At 40.1% G+C, this 14,078-nt stretch overlaps 1 protein-coding gene across 1 annotated transcript; it reads left to right on the forward strand.

Annotated features, from left to right (window-relative positions):
- The first annotated feature begins 9,212 nt into the window (after positions 1 to 9,212).
- LOC119982905 lies at positions 9,213 to 13,681 on the forward strand. Its single transcript, XM_038826510.1, has 10 exons — positions 9,213 to 9,278; positions 10,068 to 10,151; positions 10,602 to 10,718; positions 11,015 to 11,443; positions 11,551 to 11,939; positions 12,052 to 12,151; positions 12,270 to 12,329; positions 12,410 to 12,496; positions 12,626 to 12,754; positions 12,868 to 13,681. Exons 2-10 carry the CDS (start codon positions 10,071 to 10,073, stop codon positions 13,168 to 13,170), a joined length of 1,695 nt encoding a protein of 564 aa, XP_038682438.1. The 5' UTR covers positions 9,213 to 9,278; positions 10,068 to 10,070; the 3' UTR covers positions 13,171 to 13,681.
- Positions 13,682 to 14,078: the final 397 nt, after the last annotated feature.

Genomic DNA, 14,078 nt, shown 5'->3' on the forward strand with positions numbered 1-14,078 from the left:
GAGCGTGTAAAACTTCTGTAGCTATTTTGTGTATCCTCGTGATGAATCTCTCTAAGACTAAATTGCATGGATTAGGGGTGCACATAATCCACCTGTGACTTGATCCAATCTTGATAATCCGATCCACCTAAACCAACCCTTACCTGCACAGATGAGGGTTGAATAAGGATTATGTAATGTGCAACCCGATCTTATATAGATCGGATATAAGTTATGGTGAGACCCAAATCATGGACTATTAAGGTTCCGAGTTTGATTTCCATTAGACGTAATACTTTTGTGGTCACGTGATGGGTTTTGGTAAATTGTTGTTAAGGGGGAAATTTCTGTACGCACAGGTCTGACGACTCTACTTTAGACTTATATCTGATGTTCAAAGAACAAACTTTTATGGCGTGGTTCTCGGTTAAAAAAGTATGGAATTTTTGTTTGTTTTGGTTGAAGAAAAATAGTTAATGCCAGTCAGGTTATTTATTGAACAAACTACAAGGATGTCTGTCAGTTTTGCTCTTGAAAAATTGATGGCTGACTTGCTCGAGAACAAGATTGTTTTGTTGTTTGTTTATGATCCAATCTTATTTTAAGAGACATTGGTGTGTATACATTGGTGTATACGAGAAAAAATAAATAAATTATGATTGTTTGAATCACTGAACTTTGTGCATGTGGTCATGGATCTTGCTAGTTGACCCATCATACAAAAACAAAGTAGAAACTTCTTGAGATACCAAATATATATATATACATACATACATATACATATATATATATATATATATGTATATATATATAATCAGGTAAGATATACAACCATAGGCATCTACTTCTAGTTTTGTAAGTACATTAGGGATATTATAATTTACATCTCTTTCTTTTTTGTCTTGATAAGAACTTGTCCAAAAGACAATCCATCCAATCTTCTTCTTGTTTTTTCTTTAATAACCGAGTCAACACTATACACTATAAAAGTTTATCCTTTGTACATTTGATATAGGCATAAACTTTGACCGATAGGTCCACATGTATAGAAATTTCTCACCTGTCGCTTGCCCTTTGAACGTCCGAGATGGTTCTAAACTCGAGTCTTCAAAACCGTGCGCACAAAAGTTTCTCACCTATCGATATGATAAGTTGGGTCAAAACCCAACATATGAGCACAAGAGTATTGCTTTTAATGAGATTCAAACTCATGATCTTCCAAGTCCACACGATTTGACTTTAGAAAAATTTCCTAGTAAACAACTATCCAAGTGATGTGATTTACCCCTGAATCCCTTGTCCTTTATGGTAAAACTCAGGAGCAACAATGTAACTGTTGGGTCTAAATTAACCTTACTAGCAAGTGTACTAGTCGGCGACTACAGCACAATGATAAGCAAGGGTCGAATCCACAGGGACGGTGTTATGTTTAATCCAAATGTATATTTGTATGTATATATGGACAATGCAATCAAAAGTAAAATTCAACTCAAGATTGTTTGGTTTGGTAATTCAACTAAAACAAGCAAAGAGCAAAGTGTTTTTGGTATTTTCTTAGAATTAGGATGCAACTAATGCAAATGAGATGATTTAACAAATATGAGATGAACACCAAGGCTTTGGAATCCCCCTTGGGAAATGACTTGCAATGACACAAATTCACACACATATTTGCTAATTCGGGCATAACGAATCCGTACCTAAGTCGGTTTTAGCGCACTTAAGCCAAGTCTCCCTAAAATCGATTACTAGCCATCTTATTGGTCTAGGTCGGATATTCCTAAATACATTCTAGCCATCTTATTGGTCTAAACATGCATAGGAATTCATGGAGTTCTATGGAGATTAGAATTCATACAAATTGTCACCTAATTAAAGGGAGACACATTCATAATCAAGTGTTTCAAGAAGCATAATCTACTTGACATATTATTGTCTAAGCAAATTCTCCAAACAATTTCATCCAAAAACCTAAAGTGTTGGCCAAACACCACAAGCATGAAGAAATTGCAATCAAACATAGAAACACAAGATTTATACCCAAATCAACTCATATATATGTAAATCAAGTCATAAACAAAGTCATCAAACCCAAGGCTTCATCCTAGCCTTGGCAAAGAGGTTTAGTTACACATAATGAGAGAAAAACACAAAGAGAGAAGAGAGTGGCATGAATAAACCCCAAATATTGAGATAATCCAAGTTGGGTTGAAGAATTCCTCCTCCAAGCTCCAAGAATCACCTTCCCCCTCTGGTTTCGCTCTCCAGAAAATCTGTTCGAAGTCTAAAAGTTCCCGCAGCTCGGACAAATCGCGACTTAAAACAACCCAGAAAATTGCTTTTTGCGCCTAGGCGCGTTGTTTTCACGCCTAGGCGCACCACGCCTAGGCACACGCCTAGGCGCACGCCTAGGCGCAATCCTAGGCGTGCACAACTTCAAATTCAAGTCCAACTCTCTGGCTGGGCGTGCAGGAGTGATCCTGGGCGTGCACAATTTGTGCGCCTAGGCGCGCCACGCCTAGGCGCACGCCTAGGCGCGTTACCCCTAGGCACATGATTCAAATGCCCATAACTTCTTCATATGACCTCCGATTTGTATGATTTTAGATTCTACGGAAAGCTTGAGCTGTCTAGTTTCCAATGCCTTTTGTTGCGCTCGATTCCAATAACGTGACAGAAAGTTATGACTATTTGAACACACGAAGGTCGGTGGACATTTTCTTCAATTCAGCCCTTTTTCCGTCGCTTTTCATCCAAACCGCAATCAACCTATCAAAATACAAATCAACACATAAATACACTCATTATTTATCAAAAGAAAGCTTAAGAGGGGGATATTTCTACCAAAAACAATAGGTATTATCATACCTATCAAACACCCCATGATGCATCCCATAACCAAAGTCCCAGCCCAATCACGCAGGCTGTGGCCAAGGCCCAGGCCCAACCCCCAGTCCGGGGTTTTGGCCCGAAAACCTTGGTTATGGGGTGAAGGCAGGCCTTGCGCATATTAAGCACTTCACCATCCCCTATCTACCCGATGTGGGATAAGAGAACCTGCAGCCTCACTGCATCAATTCCCTCCCTCCTAACAGGACACGTGTCCCACGTGTGGCGTCTCACCACCCCGCAGACCCACGTGCACCCACACCGTCAGACTTATCTCGGGTTAGGCTTCGATACCAAATTGATGCATCCCATAACCAAAGTCCCAGCCCAATCACGCAGGCTGTGGCCAAGGCCCAGGCCCAACCCCCAGACCGGGGTTTGGCCCGAAAACCTTGGTTATGGGGTGAAGGCAGGCCTCGCGCATATTAAGCACTTCACCATCCCCTATCTACCCGATGTGGGATAAGAGAACCTGCAGCCTCACTGCATCAATTCCCTCCCTCCTAACAGGACACGTGTCCCACGTGTGGCGTCTCACCACCCCGCAGACCCACGTGCACCCACACCGTCAGACGTATCTCGGGTTAGGCTTCGATACCAAATTGATGCATCCCATAACCAAAGTCCCAGCCCAATCACACAGGCTGTGGCCAAGGCCCAGGCCCAACCCCCAGTCCGGGGTTTTGGCCCGAAAACCTTGGTTATGGGGTGAAGGCAGGCCTCGCGCATATTAAGCACTTCACCATCCCCTATCTACCCGATGTGGGATAAGAGAACCTGCAGCCTCACTGCATCAATTCCCTCCCTCCTAACAGGACACGTGTCCCACGTGTGGCGTCTCACCACCCCGCAGACCCACGTGCACCCACACCGTCAGACTTATCTCGGGTTAGGCTTCGATACCAAATTGATGCATCCCATAACCAAAGTCCCAGCCCAATCACGCAGGCTGTGGCCAAGGCCCAGGCCCAACCCCCAGTCCGGGGTTTTGGCCCGAAAACCTTGGTTATGGGGTGAAGGCAGGCCTCGCGCATATTAAGCACTATTGATGCAAGCAGAGTAGGGGTCTTCAACAGCACAAAGAAATTGGTCCAACTAACAGCTGATATATATATATGTGGATAACAATTCCAAAGGAATTACAAAACAGATAACTCAAATACAACCAAGAACTGAGACTCTCTCTCAGGAAGATGAGATTCACTCTCATGAAAGATAGGTCGAGAATCACTCTCAGAAGGAAAGCTAAACAGTAATAAAGAGAACGAAAATTCAAGCATCATCCAAAGTGCCCTATTACCAGTCTTCAGGTTGCATATATTGCTATTAGCTTGGACTGGGCTTGGCTTCTAGAGAAGCTTCATGGGCTTCTGACTTGGACCCATAGCAACTCCTATTCCAACTCCCATCTGCATCATTCCCTCCCTCCCAATTGAATTCGACTCCGTCGAATTTGGACTGCAAACTCCGCCGGGGTCCCATTGTAGTGTTCCAGGAATGAGAAACTGTAGAGATAGAGGAAACATACCCATAATGCCATCAAACTCACTATCAAGAACTTCACATACAAGTTTCACGCCATGATGGCCAATAATCTTGATAGGTACCTCCGATTGACTCAGCATTGTTGGGAAAATGTCATTTGCAGTGATCCTCTCATACACTTTAGGAAAAGCCTCAAACTTAAAGAATGAAGCCCACAAGTGAGCGCTACTGATCAACAGTCTCGGATTCCTAACATAAAGAGTAACAACAACGCAAGCCCTTCCACTTGGGCTTCCTATTTGCACCCTTCCCACCACCCTTGAAACATTCGTCTCCGGTGATTGATAGTCAAGATATTCACTAAGCCATACTTCGATCGGACAAATGCAAGGCCTCAACAGAACACCACCACCCAAATCAAAAAGGAATGTGTTTACAGCCGCGACTTGTTTCACCAGATTATGAGAAGCACCAACTTGAACTTGATTCACCCATTTGGGTTTTAAAACAGAGCTATGTTTCTCTCCCAGAAGGCAGACTTGAGTTCTATGATGATGCACCACCTTGCCTCCACTGTACACACAACGCCTCACTTGTGCAAACCCCAAGTACCTTTTTGGTGAAGCAACAACCATAAACATATTTGTTGTAATAGCCTCACTCCCCTCAAGAAAAGTATTAACACTTTCCATTTCCCGGAAGTACATATCAAATTCAAGAATGAATTCTTCACAGCTACAAGGTAACACCAACGCACCACATTTATCAATTCTTTCAAACAAACCAACCATATGAGTGGTCCCTAGAGAAACCACAAGGAAAGTATGACCACTAACATAGCCACCAAAATATGCTTCCAGAGTTGCAAGCCTTCCACTTTTGCCTTCAAAAAGATAGTTGGACCATGGACTCACGTCCAGGACATGTAAATTCTCATAATTTGCAAGGTATGGGATTAGTTCCCCACATGTGTAATATTCATAAGTCCAAACGTTGCCTCCTGGCTCCCATTGATAGGATATCATTTCATCCAAGATGTGAAGTAGACCAACGAAACATAGATCAAACAAAGCCAAATTGACTAACAGATGGGTACCATGCATACTCATGCCATACTCAATCATACAAGGATCTTCATGCCTTATGAAAACGGCTAAAATAAGGAGTGGGTTTAGCATGTTCTCAGAGTTCAAGTCATCTCCAGAAACAACAAAGTTCCAAAGAACTAGGACTTGATAAAACACAGAGCCGGAAGTAAAGAAAACACATGGATGCAAGGCTAACTTGTCTTTCCTAAGATCACATGCAGTCCACTTCTTAATACCACTTGTAAGCAATGCTATTTTGCCTGGAGCAGGACCCACAATGCTATTACAAGCAGCTGCCAAAGATATTGGCTTAGCCGGCACAGACAAGTTAGTAATCCCAGAAGTACTTGACTCAACATAAGTAGATATCCCATTACTTTGCAACTTAAGATCACAACTTAAGTCAACAAATCCGTCACAAATAGTATTTACACCAGCAAGGATTCTTTTCTTAGGTTCCCTAGAAAGAGGATATATCACCCACAAAAAGTTGTTAAGAGAATGGCAGAGTACCGTACTGGTGCTTTGATGAATGTTTTTGCTATTGGTGACTGTAGCTTCTGTCCAAAGCAAAGCAAAAATTACACCAATCTTGTCAAGAAATAATGCGACCGCCTCCCCTATCTTCTTAGTCACAGTAACATCAACTTCATCCCCAATCTCTTCAAAGCACAAATCATAAGAGAATGTGAAAGTCCCACTATAGGCGAAGTTTACGAATTTTCCCACAAGCAGCAATGTCATGGTAATTAATTCTCCACCAAATAGAAAATGAAAATAAGTGTCAGATTGCAGAACCTCAACCCCCAATTCACCTAAATTTACTTCCTTCCCAACAGTACGGCTACCAAGAAACTGTGTTAAGTCCTTTGTCCTAAAAACTTGAAAACCTTTTGAAGAGGCAACTTCACAAACTATTAGCACTAGAACACCCTCTAGAAATTGGTTCGTAGCGTGACAGTTCTTTCGTCGAGAAATACTTTCTGCAACATTTTCCATGGCAGTTAAAAATTCTGAAATTGGCATTATCAAGTGCAGACCTTCAACATGTATACTCATGAATTGCAGCCAACGTTTGGGGATATCGCATTTTGCTTGTGTACCAGGATCAAAAGTAGGGGGTAAGAATCCTCTTTGACCCTCATATTGCACATAATACATAAAGGAAATTGTACAAGGTTTCATACCCAGTTGAGGCCATTCGTCGAAAACCCTGTGTGCACTTGGTAGCAACTCAAAAGGTAACTTAAAACATTCAAACTTTTTACCGTGATCTATTGTTAGAGTGGTACCTCGAGTGTATGCAGCTTCCAAACGGTCCTTCTCACCATCAACAAAAGGTGTACTAAACCCCTCATTTGGAGAAGAAAGCTCATCCTCAACGCTGCCCCCTTTTAGTTGAGTGGAGGACTCCACCGCAAAATCTTCATGGAGCAATGGACCTTGAACACCAGAGGCAGAAGGAAAAGTATGCTCCCATAAAATGTCGACTTTTTCGGACAACAGGTCCAGTCGTCGGACCAGGGCTTCAAGGCGCTGCTCAATGTGCAAGTTGTTTGCGTCATATGACCAGCTGCGGCGTGTGGTACTCATGGCAAGCACACGCTAATGCTTCGATACCAAAATTGATGCATCCCATAACCAAAGTCCCAGCCCAATCACGCAGGCTGTGGCCAAGGCCCAGGCCCAACCCCCAGTCCGGGGTTTTGGCCCGAAAACCTTGGTTATGGGGTGAAGGCAGACCTCGCGCATATTAAGCACTTCACCATCCCCTATCTACCCGATGTGAGATAAGAGAACCTGCAGCCTCACTGCATCACCCCAACACATGTTCCAAATCAATCACAAATTTAATTCTCAGGAAGGGATTTCAGCCGAAGACAAATTATAAATTGGTGTATTGTTTGCATGTATTATATATGTGATGCATTGTCCACATCACACTAACCCAGGGGGAAAAAAAAAAAGGCAATAAGCTTTACAACTAATTTTTTGACCCCAGAAAAGGGGCTTTACATGGTTGTTGTATTCTGGATTTGATCACAGAGACATAAAATTAGACAAATTTAAAGGCTCAAAAGACAAGTCATTTCATCTCACACATGCCTTGACCCTCTCCTTTAATTTCAGCCCCTTTTTGAGGTTGCCTTTAGGCTTTAACATCTCCTTTAAAATGCTGCCATGCACCTTTTTGTTGTTTAATGGACCATCACCACTTATGGTTTTCATTCATCTTGAATGTTGGTTGAGAGCAGCTAGGACTCTTTTTGTTCCGTTGCATGACTAGGAGATATAAAGGCAAGAGGCACATATAACAAAGTTATATGTGTACAAGTTAAGCTCCCCTTTCACATATAACAAAGTTATTTTATGTACACTATCTATGACAAAAAATTATTTGTACCCCATCAATGAGAAGTATTATTAAATATAGAGGGTTTCTCATATGTAGAGGTCTGTAAATATTATTGCTTACGAATATGAATCTCGTTTTTTCACTGAAATCACGAGCTACTACTTTAATACAAGATCGGACTCACTGTTTTCAGCCCATTTTTATCGCCGTTGGATGCGGAAGTCTATATACGGAGGTTCGTATGTGAGAATTTGACAATAAATACATATATGTTTGTATGATATATGCTTTTACAAGTTCAAACATATGTAAAACAACTTCTTTACATTGCTTTGGTAAAGATGGGATCCCTATAGTGACTAGTGAGTTAGAATTTGGATTTTGGCTGGGTAAATTTTTGATTTCGATTCCCATTGGGAGTAATAACTTCATGACCAGTGGTCGCGCGTTGGGTTTTGGTCCAATTTACCCTATCGTCAGTCGCAGGAAACTTCTGTATTTGCAGACCTGACGGATTGGGTTTAGATTCATATTAGATAATCAAAGGGCAAACTTGTATGGTAAATCTTCCCGGATAAATTCATTCCAACTAGTTTGACCAATCCCCATTTGGTCACGATACCAAACCCTAAAATGGGTCCCATTCTTTTGTAATTAATATATGATAATAATATTCATATCACCATGATTTCATGACATAAAATGAGAACTATATTAGTAAACAGTATTTAGATTCTAGAGTCCAAGCCACATGAACTCTTGCCATATATGACATTTAATCAGTAATCGCCTCTTTGTTTCTTGTCCATTTGTTCCTGGACCTTATTAAGCAGCATATCACCTTCAATCAATCAAAACCCCACGAACAGATTTGCTTCTTTTCATGCAATGCAAAAAAGCCCGCCATTGCCAAAAAAGCTTCAAACGTGGTATTGCTTTCTAGGACAAGAGACTAGTCAAAAAAACTGTCCAAACCTTTTCAAAGCACTATCTATTTCTATATACATACACCTAGTTATGTTTCACTTATACATAACCAATGCTTGTTGCATCACTGTCATGTCAGTTCATATCAGTAAGGAGATTTGGGGTCTGGTGGTTCTGGGTTTTGCATTTTGAATTAGATATAGCTAAGAACAAACCCATTTGATTGGGGCTCTAAATTGTTGGATTATTGGTTCAGATTTTCAGAAACCCAAAAACCCCATTTGTGCGAGTGGTCTCTATAATCAGAGTTTATTCTGTTTACAATTAATGTTTTTGGATGTTTCTGTCATGTTCTGTTTTTTTCATTCTTGGCCCTTTATTCATGAACTTGTCAGTATCTGATGGTAGTATTTGCTGCATTTAATTCTGCTTCAGTAATTTTTCAACTGTGGGGACTGAAACCAATTTTGGTTCTTCTTCGCAGAAAGCGCGGCTAGTTTGAAACAATACAAGTTTGTGGGAGTAAAAGCATCAGGAAACTAGCATTCTGAGAGGTAGCACTATAACTTTTATTCCTGGTTTCTCTTACCTTTTCTTTTACCAATAACCATGGATGTCAACTAAGTTTTCGATTGTGATTGCTTGTGTATGTGTTCAGCTGTAACAGTTCTTACCTAAACAAAACATCAACTCTTTTAAGCAGCTTTGTGTGTTAACGTTCGCCCGCCAACTGTTAGATGATATGCCTCTTTGGCTTTCTAACTAGAGGTTGTGAAAGTTTTCTTTAGAAATCTGGGGTGGATTTTGCTGAAAGAAAATTTCTAGCTTTGCATAATGCAGGAAGGCTATTAAGTGAGAAGTTTCAAGCCACTTGAACCAAGTTTGCTTTATTTGATGCGTTGAGAGAGAGCAAATCCTTTATTATGATAATGTACATTGAGTTCACATATTGTCGTCACTGAGTTTACATTGCAGTGGTAAAAATAACCAAATAGCATAAGTTGTCCCGATGATTCAGAAACCCCTTTTTGCTGGATTCCGAGGGGACCTTCCTTGTGGCAAAAATTTGTAAACATTTCATGTAATCTATTATGCATGAGTGTGTCTTTCTTCTATTAACTCTTGAGCATCATGCGCAAAACTTCTCATCAACAAACTCTCCCTTCGTGTTGTGTCCCCTGTATTGTATTTCTCTAATCATCTGTGCCATATGATAACACTTAGCAACCATGGTAGTTATAGGCTGGAATGATTTCTCATGTTTAGTGTTCAACATTTTCCTGCTCATTTACAATTATGGCATCTAAGATCAACATTTTTTACTGTAAACTTGTTTCACTAAGGAAATGGGACAGTTGAAGCACTGTGTTGAAGCCAAGAAGAGGCAACTTCCTAACCTAGAAGCTCAAAATTCACTAAAGCAAGAGGTATAAAGTTCACCTTTTTCAGAGCATGTATTATCTACAAACTTTTACAGGTTTGGGATACTTGTAGGCATTGGAACTTTGTTTATTGATGTTTCTATCTAAAATTGTTACGTTCTCAATGACCTTGTTCTTGTGTTTTTTTTTTGTTCTTAGCATCCTCCATCCAAAACAGTGAGTGCTGGTATAAAATCAACAGAAATTACAGCATAAATTTAAGGAAATGGGAATGTTAAATAATGAGGGTCTTTGATTCTAAAATAAACCAAGCTTGGCTTTGTATCTGGTTAATAATATAGACACTGGCTTATTGAAGTGTTTGACGCAATCATTCTGGAATATCACAAGCAGAGGACGAAAACTGGTCAAACACAAAAGACGATCTTCATAAATGGTTAGGATTTGGGATGCATCAACTCTGTTTACCATTTCTTTCTTTGCTCTCTTCTGCAGATTGAACATCTTCAAGAACTATTGTGGGACCAATTTACGGAACGGTGTGCTCTGGAAAAGGCATTAAGTCATAAGCCTTTTTCCTATGAAACTATGTCTGATACATCAATCCCCAAGGTATTATTATTAATTGGAATAACTTAATACCATGCTTATGTTCTGCAAAAGAGTGTTGCTCAATATGCATTTTGCATTGATCACTACTAACTTCCTTCTTTCTCGTTAATTTTTCTATACAGAAGAATAACTACTGTGCTACTTTCATGGAAAACATACAGGATATGTCTCCATTGGCACTGCATTGTTAAATACTTCATTTTGATGGATTACATTGCATTAAAATTAAAGCATGTTATATATATATATATATGTCTTATGCTAGCCATTTAGTATTTCTTTTACTTGACTCTCAGCCTGCCAAGGATCTGATGAAAGAAGTGGCACTACTTGAGCTTGAAATCGTGTATTTGGAAAGATATCTTCTCTCTATGTATAGGAAAAAAATTTATCAAGAAGTATCTCCTATGTCAACTATGGATGAGACGTTGAAATCCAATTCAAGCATGCACAAAGGAAAATTTCCAGAAGTTCCTGGACCCAACATCACATCAACGAAAGACAATACAGTTCTTCATTCGAGTCATCTTATCTCACCTCGAAAATCTGTTGAAAATCGATCTGAGGACCTTAGTGACAAGTGGGTAAATCATGGACTGATAGATTCTATTGTTCACCGCAGCCACTCCTCACTGTCTCACCGTTCAACTAGAATTTCTCCTCCAATGAAATCTCTAGTTAATGCTGTAGATTCATACCATTCTCTACCTCTGTCAATGCTGGAGGTAACTAACTATAATGGAAGTTTGTACTAGTTGTTGTCTCAACAAATGTTTCTTTAATTAGTGGCATGCTTGACGTCCATATAATTTAGGGAATGCTCTTTATGCAGAAAGCTCAGAGCAGTAATCCTGATCATATTGGGACCTGTACATGCAATCATGGTCTAGAAACTCCGAATGATCTTTCGAAGGAGATAATCAAGTGCATCTCTTCTATATACTGTGAACTTACGGACCCGCCTTTGATCAATCTCGATTATTCCTCCTCTCCTATTTCATACTCATCTTCAGTGAATGGATCTCCAGCACAAGGCCAGGGTAACACGCGGAGTCCACAATCCAGGAAGTTTTCATCCTTCAATTCAAAATTTGATAACCCTTTCCACATTAGAGAGTCCAATGAGTTCAATGGACCTTATTGCATGATGGCAAAGGTAGAACAGATTTGTAGAGACAGTCAGAAGTTGAGAGATATTGAACATAAGCTGCAAAAGTTTAGGTGCGTCTTTTCACCGGTTCGAGTGTTTTGTTCTTGCTCATCATGCTGTTGTCTGTTTTATATTTCTTTCATGCAAATATTCAATGTAATATGACCAACTATTTAATTTCAGGTCGCTCGTTTATCAGTTGGAACAAGTTGATCCTAGAAAGTTGAAGCATGAGGAGAAGCTAGCCTTTTGGATTAATGTGCACAATGCACTAGTGATGCATGTAAAATTCTACAGCAAAATAGATAATTATCATGGAGATTCTATTCTGTATTTTCTTTCTGTCGTTTCCTTTCGCAGCCTTACTTTCTGAAACCATTTTTGTTTTCGCTGTCTTGCAGGCATTTTTAGTTTATGGAATTCCCCAAAGTAGTACAAAAAGAATGTCGATCCTACTCAAGGTGAGCGCAGTTTTTTCCTCTCAACTTCAAAGAAGAAAATGTTCTGTAGTTTATAAATCATAACCTGGTGCATGCTTCAGGCTGCATACAATGTAGGAGGTCATGACATTAGCGTAGACATGATACAGACTTCTATTCTCGGGTGCCGATTGCCTCGTCCAGGACAAGTAAGAGATGAATTTTCGTCTATCTTATCATTTGGTCTCAGATTGAGGCAATTGGCCTTACCAGATATTGATGTTTATGTGCTTAACTTCAAGAACTCTCTTATCTAATAATTTTTCACATCCTTTTAGTGGCTGAGAGTTCTATTTTCTTCAAAAATGAAATTCAAGATTGAAGATGGCAAGAGGGCCTATGCACTTGACCATCCTGAACCGCGCTTGTGTTTCGCTCTTTGCTCAGGAAGCTACTCTGATCCTGCGGTATGCCTATGCGGTTAATATTTACATGTTTTTCATGTAATTCTGATGCAAAACATAACGCAATGTTTTATCACTGGTTTCTTTCATTCGTTTCTATCTGTATAATTTTTAAGGTTCGTGTATACACGTCGAAGAGGGTTTTTGAGGAGCTGGAAACTGCAAAAGAAGAGTACATTCAATCAAGTTTCAATCTACACAAGGAAAAGAAAATTCTTTTACCGAAGATTGTTGAGGCTTTTGCAAAGGATTCAGACCTGTGCCTAGCTGGTTTGGTGGAGATGGTTGAGCATTTTATGCCTGATTTTTGGAGGAAGAACATTAGGCAGTGTCAGCATAAGAAGCTGATGAAGAACATTGAATGGATCCCTCACAACTTCGCGTTCCGTTACTTACTCTCAAAGGAACTACTCCGATGATTCCCCTCCTTCTCAAATGCGAAAAGAGTCTCCACGCTTGGAGTAGAAAATAAATGATCTTGTTGCAGGAATTAGTAGTTGGATTTGCAGACATTCTCATATAGTTTCTGGCGCGTGCCGGCATGACAGCTTAGAATGACAGATGAATCACAACTGATGGTGATGCTGATATTGAGATATCAACTCAAGCATTAACAAGTCTGATTTGTTGTCATTCTTTACTATCATGTGAACCTTATTCTAGTATAAGAGAGAAGCATGTGTAAGCTAGCTTGATAGAAATGTTATTTCTGCTTTTAATGTGGAAAACTTTGCAATGCAAAGTCTCTGTTAGTTTTTTACTTTGGAACCTTTGGCCTGATACAATTATACAAAGAACAAAAATTGTTGCAGATTAACAAAGATTTCCAAGCATTAGATACTTTGACCTTATACATAAACCACTCATAGTTGGTCAAACTTCAAAGAAACACAATAAAATGGGTCCGTTTGATAGTGGATTGGTACCTGCCAAATGCATCGAATTGAGGCGAAAGTGGCCGCATTGGCATGATTACCATTTTGCAGTAACCCATCTCACCATTTCGCGGTAGTAAAAGAAGTAGCTTTCTCACCTCTATAGGTCAAAATACTAACATACTCCCCATTAATTCTATGCCCAACATAACTTGTGTGTTGTGTCCAGATTTGGGGATTTCAGGTCTTTGTCTTAGCCTCTTAAGTCACATGACATAGATTTCATATGTGACATATTCGGACCGTTATGTTAGACGAGCTTAGCAATAAGTCCGAAATAGGTCCGAGTTTGATCTCTTTGTCATATGAGCTGAGCTCGGGCCGGCCTAAAGAGGGCTGCCCGCGAGCCACTCGCAGATGGCCCAGACCATTTCCACCCCTACTTATTTCCG

This window comes from Tripterygium wilfordii, chromosome 2 (assembly GCF_013401445.1).
Source record: "Tripterygium wilfordii isolate XIE 37 chromosome 2, ASM1340144v1, whole genome shotgun sequence".
Lineage (NCBI taxonomy): Eukaryota > Viridiplantae > Streptophyta > Magnoliopsida > Celastrales > Celastraceae > Tripterygium > Tripterygium wilfordii.

Coding starts and splice junctions, on each gene's coding strand:
- LOC119982905 (XM_038826510.1), top strand. CDS start 10,071: ATGGGACAGTTGAAGCACTGTGTTGAAGCCAAGAAGAGGCAACTTCCT. Junction 12,152..12,269: donor ACAATGCACTAGTGATGCAT/GTAAAATTCTAC, acceptor GCTGTCTTGCAG/GCATTTTTAGTTTATGGAAT. Junction 12,330..12,409: donor GAATGTCGATCCTACTCAAG/GTGAGCGCAGTT, acceptor TGCATGCTTCAG/GCTGCATACAATGTAGGAGG.